Source organism: Myotis brandtii, unplaced genomic scaffold, assembly GCF_000412655.1.
Source record: "Myotis brandtii unplaced genomic scaffold, ASM41265v1 scaffold1292, whole genome shotgun sequence".
Taxonomy (NCBI): Eukaryota; Metazoa; Chordata; class Mammalia; order Chiroptera; family Vespertilionidae; genus Myotis; species Myotis brandtii.
This window is the reverse complement of record NW_005354560.1, coordinates 221250-228663: the sequence shown is the minus strand read 5'-3', so window position 1 is coordinate 228663 and position 7414 is coordinate 221250. Positions and strand designations below refer to the sequence as shown.

General features: G+C 46.2%; 1 protein-coding gene across 5 annotated transcripts in view; it reads left to right on the top strand.

Moving 5' to 3' along the window:
• Nucleotides 1-5379: 5379 nt before the first annotated feature.
• LOC102245069 (leukocyte surface antigen CD47-like) overlaps nucleotides 5380-7414 on the top strand; it is a 137518-nt gene continuing 135483 nt past the window's right edge. For all 5 annotated transcript variants that reach the window (XM_014534367.1, XM_014534365.1, XM_014534366.1 and 2 more), the window contains exons 1-2: nucleotides 5380-5469; nucleotides 5571-5592. In XM_014534367.1, the coding sequence (XP_014389853.1) occupies nucleotides 5446-5469; nucleotides 5571-5592 (46 nt within the window). In that variant the 5' untranslated portion in view covers nucleotides 5380-5445. The remainder of the gene's footprint in view (nucleotides 5470-5570; nucleotides 5593-7414) is intronic.

Here is a 7414-nt window from a genome sequence, read left to right as displayed (position 1 = left end):
CTTAGGATAGAAGAAGCAATAAGATAGAGCCTAGGCAGGGCTCCTTTGACTTTTGAGAAATGTTATAGAAAATGCATAGCCATGCTGGGCTGCATGAACTCACTGCAAACTAAAAGTCACAGCGATAGCAGTGAGCCAAGGTGGGGATACTGTTAGCTCAGTGGAAAGTCAGAGAAAAAGGGGGCCTTAGAGACAGGTTCAGAGGGTAAGCCCAGGATGATCTCCGGCTGCCCACTGCTCCCCTGGTTGCAAGTACTGCAGGGACTCTTCTATTTAGGGGAAAGTAGAGACAAAGCATGGGTGTGCTCTAGGGAGAGTGGTTGGTGGTGCCTTTGTCTTGAGGCTCCTTATCTTTCTTTAGCTGGTGGGAATCCAGGGGAGGTCTCAGGGCAGGGGCTTAAGGTAACATTCATAGCTTTCCAGGTGTGTCATTCAATATGTTGATTTATCAGAATGTACATAGAGAGGGATCGAGTTATTTTCTGGCTAGCTTTAATCTCCAAGACTTGGACTGAGGCCCTTCTTCCCCTGACGGTGTAAACATTTGCTCTTAAGTCTAATTAGTTAGAGAAGATAAAACCTGGTTATTCATTAGGAGACTGTAAATTGCTCAGATTATTTGGCCTTGTTTAATGATTTTGTCTGTTTCCCTTATTCCACTTGCCAAGGACTTTCCCTAGCTTCTTAGTGTCCTGCCTCACAAAGATTGCCAAGATCTTTCAGAAGCTGGAATATGGCTCTATTGACATGTTAATGTCAGACATCCAGCTTCCAGAACTATGAGCAAATACATGTCTCTTATTTTAAGCCTCTTAGTTTATGAAACTAACACCCTGGGCAAAGCAAGTCACATTATCCCATCCAATTCCAAGAGGGTGGGACGGATAGTCCCTCTGTGCTGAATAGTCTCCCTCAGATCCATGCTCTCCCCTTCCATAATCTGGTCCCCCAAAGCCAAACTCCAAGAACTGCATAAACAGACTTCTTTCCATTTGACTTCTGGTTGAGATTTGCCCAGAGCAGGAGTTTGGAAGGTGAAAGGCGAATGGAGTCATGGTATTTCCTTGGCCACCTTCCTCTGCCAGGCTGCTAGTGGCTGTTCCTCTACCGAAGGCCCCAGCTCCATCCACGCAGCCCTCCTTAGAATCTCCCTTCTCTCAGGGTTCTCCTAACCACTCCTCTCCTTGCACCTCCAGAACTAGAGATGAGGGGACAACAGCTGCTGTTAGCTAATACTTCTCCTTTTCTTGTCACTTTCCCTTAAACCTGCCCACACCTTAGTAAACAGTTCCTTTATTAATCTCTTCTCAGCATCTTCATTTGGGCATGCCATCTGTTTTCTGCTGAGAATCAGTGGATACACATATCGTGCTATTAGGAGGAGAGCTGGAAACTTGGTGGCCACAGTGGGGACCACCTCACTGAGTTGAGAAGCGGCACTAATGAAGCACAGAGGGAACTTCAAAGAGAGGGACCGACCACCACACAATTGCTTTGCTTCCGCCATTCCTTCATTCAGGCAGAGGAAGGAGCCTGAGCTCAGAAGCAAGACATACTCCAGCTCCGCCATTTATTACCTGAGATATGAACTCTCAGTTTCTTCACATGCATAATGGCTATAACAATGCTTTCCTTATTGGGCTGTTTAAGGACCTAGGACAAAACTGTGGTAGGAAGAGTAATTCCTCCCACATATTCCCAAGCCCTAATCCCTGGGGATCTTGAAACATGTTGCTTTATGTGGCAGCAGAGGCTTGTGGGTGTGATTAAGTTTAGAAACCTAAACATGGGGAGATTATGCTAGATTCCCGGAGGCACCCAAACTAATCACTTGAGTATGTAAGGTCGACGGGGAGGAAGAAGAGTCAGTCATAGAAATGTGGCAGAAGAGGAGGCAGGACAACCGGAGAAGACTTTAATGCATCATTGGAGCTACACACAGTTACCCAAAGCCAGCCTGTCCATGCTGACCCCCTCCAAGATGGCAGCCAGACTCTGAATTCTGCCTAACACCTGAATGAACCTGAAGATGGATTCTCCCCTAGAGCCTTCTGAAGGGACCGCAGCCCAGGCAACACCTTGATTTTGGCCATGGGAGACCAGAAGCAGAGAAACCATTGCCTTTCTGACCTGCACAACTGTCGCATAAAGAATGGGTATCGTTTTAAGCCCCCAAATTTGTAGTGATTCCTTCTGGCAGCAACAGACAGTAAATACTACAGCATGATGAGGTCCTGGTGCTTAGTAAGCACCCTCTACATGCATGTTATGTGTCTCCAAAGGGGACAGTTAGGCAAGATACAGAGAGGCCTTCCCAGGACCCCAAAGATGATGGGCTCTCACAGAAATGCAGGTGCTGAGGTTTTACAACTAACCGAGAAGCTGGCTCTCTCTAGTGCCTTCCAGCTGTGGTGAGCGTGGGCCCCCTACCTGAGCAGCCTCCAGCAACACCAGCAGGGGGACTGGGAAGAGCTGTGCTTGTGCCTGACTTAGGAAAATCAAGCCTGGGCACAAGGACTTCCCCATGGAAATGCACCCTCATCCCTCCGGTAGAATATCCCTTACCCCAAACCCTCAGTCCTGCCTCCTACTATTTGGAGGCAGTTTCTGTTTCCAATATTTTTCCCTCATGGAAGCACAGGCCAGGAAGATCATTTCCTGCTACTGGAGCCTTCCTTCTGTTTCCCTAAGTCAAATCCATCTCTCTAACCACATGCCAATATCTTCCAGCTGCCTAACCATCTAAACCCAGTCCTGGCCTATTGATCACAGACACTCTTTGCTACATGGCATTATTTGATGACTGGGGCAACTGTGCTTTTCTGAGTGGGTCAAGTTTAAATAAACCCTAGGACACTGGGCCCTGAGCCAGGCATCAAGGATGTGGGTCCCTCAGCGTTGAATCACCAACAAAGTGTATAGGAGAACACGTGAACTAAGGGCTATCTGCTGTGCACAGACTTGTGCCCCTGGCTTGAATCAAAATTGTACACACTTGTCCCAATCCCAGTGTCTCTTCTCTTCAGGGTTTCAGACCATCAATTGGTGATCCTTCAGACAATAATTTTCCCTGTCCTTCTCAGAGACTCATCTCACTATAAAGAGACTCTAATAATAGGAAGTAATATTGATTGTGTGCTTACTGTACAACAAGCACTGCTCTATGTAGCTATAAAAGTGTTAACAGTAAATTCTCAAGGCAATTTAAGGAGTTAATTTCTATTATTTTCATCACATACCTTCACAAATGAGGAAAGGAGGCTCAGATGTGTTAAGTAACTTGTCCAAGGTTAACCGTAGTGTGTGGCTGGAGATGTAAACTCAAACCTGGGCTAAAGTGTTTCTGTAATATTACACATCACACGGGTTTTCTTGCTTCATTCAACACACACAGAGCTTTTATGTCTCGACCGAGCACTGTGACAGACCCTGGAAATACAAATATACCCTGGAAAAATTTCATTTTCTCCTAGCTAACATGGTAGAATAGGAGACAGATATGTACAAATTAATATATAGATGCATTCTATTAGCAGCATAAACAAAGTGCAATGGAAGAGGCAAGTAGATGTTATAGGGTGAAAAGGAAAAGTGGGGGGAAAAACTTAGGAAGATAGACATCAACAAGAGACAAAGAGAGAAAAGTATCACATACAGTCATGGGCCTCATTATTCCTCATTGCCTTTGTCCTCATCACTAAAATGAAGATCATCATACCCACTACATGGCTGTTATGAAGACTAATTTTGGTAATAAATGGAATGTGAATTACCTCTGTTCAAAATATTCTACTATACATTACTCTCAATTCCACTCCCCCCCCCCCAAAAAAAACACCTTAAGTAAAGATAAGAGCACAAAATCTAAATAAAAATGCTTGGAAATGTTAAAAGAGAAACAGAAATAAAAGGTAGTTAGATACTGGACAAAATTATCTCAGAGAGAAGCTAATCAAACCTAGGATTCTTCCTTTGGATTCTGTCTCCTAGAATAGGACTCCTCTTGCCCCACCATCAAAATACCTCCCAGTTCTAACCAGTTTGGCTCAGTGGATAGAGCATTGGCCTTTGGACTGAAAGGTCACAGGTTTGATTCTGGTCAAGGGCATGTACCTTGGTTGCGGGCACATCCCCAGTAGGAGGTGTGCAGGAAGCAGCTCATTGATGTTTCTAGCTCTCTATCCCTCTCCCTTCCTCTCTGTAAAAAATCAATAAAATATATTTTTTTAAAAACAACACCTCCCAGCTGTTTCCCAAGAGCTGAGGTGGTCACCCAGATGGCCTCTTCTTATTCACCTGATTTAAGAGTCCTCCATTTTCTCTTTTTTGTTAATCCTCACCAGATTATATTTTTTTGTTACTGGCAGTTTTACCAGGTCTTTGCTTCATTTTGAATGTTGTGCCTGTGTCATTCAGTGAGATATTGAAGGAAAGTGAAGGGATTAGTCAAAAACCATATATGCACAACACAGACCACTGTGGTGATAGCCAGTGCTAAAGGGGGAGTGGAGTAGAGGTGGAAGTTGTCAGAGGGAAGAGGGAATGGGGACAGAAGTATGCAGAGTGTAGATGATATTTCATTGAGTTGTACACTTGAAACCTGTATAGTTTTGTGAACCAATGTCACTAGATAAATTCATTTTTTTTAAATCTTTCTTCTTTCTTTCTTTTATTTTAGAGAATGGAAGGTGAAAAGGTGGAAGGGAGAGAGAGATAAAGGGAGGGAAAGAGGGAGGGAGGGAGAGAGAAAGAGAGAGAATCATCCATGTGACAGAGACACATCCAGCACATGCGCTGACGGGGGCAAAGCATCAAACCTGCAATCCAGGTTGATGTCTTTGTCTGGGAATCAAACCAGGGACCCTTCCCTGCTCAAACTGATGCTCTAACCTCTTAGCAACTCCTGCCAGGGCAAGATTGTTCCATTTTCTGCATTAGCCACATTTTGAATCCTTTTTTTTTTCTTTTTTTTTCTGAACAGGAGAGGACAGTGGAGGGAGGATCCTGGGGCCCAGGATGGAGCAAGGAGGAGGACAGGAACCTTGGAGAGGGGCGGGGACAGTGAAGACCCAGTGAGCCAGGGCACACACTCTAAACCTCTCTTGGCCAGAGGGACCAGGACCCTGGACAGGGATGGTGCTTGCCAAGGAAAGGTTTGCCCTTGAAGTCCAGCATTGGCCACCTCCCTGGAGGGGCTCAGGGTCTCCGCGGAGCCTAAGGGAATATGAAGGAGTCCAGGAATCGGAGGGACTGCAGTTAGCAGCACCTTTGGGGGGGCTGGGAGCAGGTGTGTGATGGCCAGAATGCTGAGCGCGGCCAGCAGCCTGGGCATTGTGTCCTGCTTGTGACGCGAAGCCACTGCAGGGTTCTGACTGTGACGCCAGTGGTTGCTCCAGACTCTGCCTTGGTGGTGATGGCAGCAGCCTCTGCCCCTTCGCTGGCGCTATGTGGCCCCTGTTGGTGCTAGTGAGATGTCTCTTTTCCTTTCTTTTTTTAATCTTTAAAAAATATATGACTATCAAATTTCACTGGAGCAATGCTTGCCTTATTAAACTCCTTCTGTTTGCTCACTGCTGGGCTTGGCGAGCTGCGGTGAGTGGCCCTGATCCTGGCTCTGCGGATGGCCTCTCCCGCCTCCAGGGTGCCCTGCTGGCCTCTCCCAGGAGAGGGTGGCTGGTGCGGGACGCACCTTTCACTGCAGGAGCAGCGCGAAAGTGGGAGACCCCGCGGGTACTCAGGCGCCTCCTTCTTTCATTCCCTCTCCCTCCTCTTCATCTTCCCTGGTGACAGCGGGCTCATCTCCTTCCCCCGCTCTCCACCTCCAGAGGCACCCAGGGAGGAAGACTCCACATGGCGCACCTCGCGCGAAAATTAACAAGAGAGCTTCCTTGGCGCGTAGTGGTAGCTGTTAGGGTCCCCCTCTTTGGCACCCCTCTTCCCTCCTAGGCGCTTAAATGCACTGGGGATGAAGGCGGGACAGTGGGAGAGCCTGGTCTTCTAGCGATTGAAGTGCGGATTTTGGCGAAGTCTGCAAGATGGTTTTATTTTCCCTGTTTGCCTCCCACATGAACATAGCATGTAAGGGAGACATACCTGATACAATTAAGTTTTATTTCCAACACACCATTTAATCAGAAGAATCTTCCCCCCCCCCGCCCCTTTTTTAGTTTATTAAACCCTAGAAATAGACTTCCTGGAAACTCTCTCAACCTCCCGCCCCACCAACCACTGTAAAACAGTCCAAAGAGCACATTCCAGTTCCCCCCTGTATTTGGGGACCAGTTTAACAGCAATGGATTTCGCTTGAAATAGGAAGACAACTTGCAGTCAAGTGGAATTTGGTGTTTTTCTACACCAAAGGCCTTTTGGCCCCAAGCTTTTGGAAACTATTATGTTTAAAAACGTGTGCTCCATAAAAAATGAGGAAAGCATGTGATTTTTTGGTGTGGCTCTATAGGCTATGCCTGTCACATTTCACATGCAAAGACCACTTTGTTAACTTTTTCTAAGATGTAAATTGAGTTTGAGTAACAGTAACAAGCAATTGTTATATTTAATTCTAGAATTTGAACTTAATTACATTTAAACTGATTGTTAGCCTCACTGTGACCTCCCAATCCGGGACCCCTCAGGGAATGTCTGAGAGCCCAGTTAGACTCTGTCCCGCAGGCCAGGCGAGGGACCCCACTGGTCCATTAATTTGTGCACCAGGCCTCTAGTTGTTGTATAAAAACCAATGGATTTCTGTGTGTTCAATATTTAGTTATAAAAGGGCACCTGTGAAGAGATGCTAACAGCCCTAGAGCACAAGAAGTTATAAATCAAGGTATTTGAGAGACTGGGTTTAGATTATAGAAGGAGGAAGAGAATTTATGATCTTTTACATTCATTTGTACTCAGACTTTGATTTTGATTTTGTTACCAGTTGGGGTTATTGCTTAGGACCTTGGTTCTTTTTGTAGATGCAGAAACGAGTTTAAGGTCAACAAAAAATAAAAGTAAAGCAAAATGAGGCTTATTGAAAAGACATTCCAAATGAGGCACCAGTCAGTCAACAGAGTGTGGGAGAAAACATAGTGAGAGCAGCCAATGGCAGGGCTGCTGTAGCTCAAGGAAAGTCAGAGGAAAGGGACCTTGGAGACAGGTGCTGGGGGTGAGACCAGGATGAGCTGCAGCTGCCCATTTCTCCCCTGGATGTAAGTGTCATGGGGTCCTTTAGAGGTTAGGGGACATGTGCCTGTGGGGAAAGCAAGGGAAGGGAATGGCATGGGATTGCTCCCTGGAGGTGGAGTGCATGCTAGAGAGAGCATGGCCCACAGCTCCTGGGTTCTAAAGAGGGATTGTATGTGTGGAGCCTTTCATTTGCATTCAGGGATGATTGACTGAAACTATCTTTCTTCTGGGCATGCCCTTA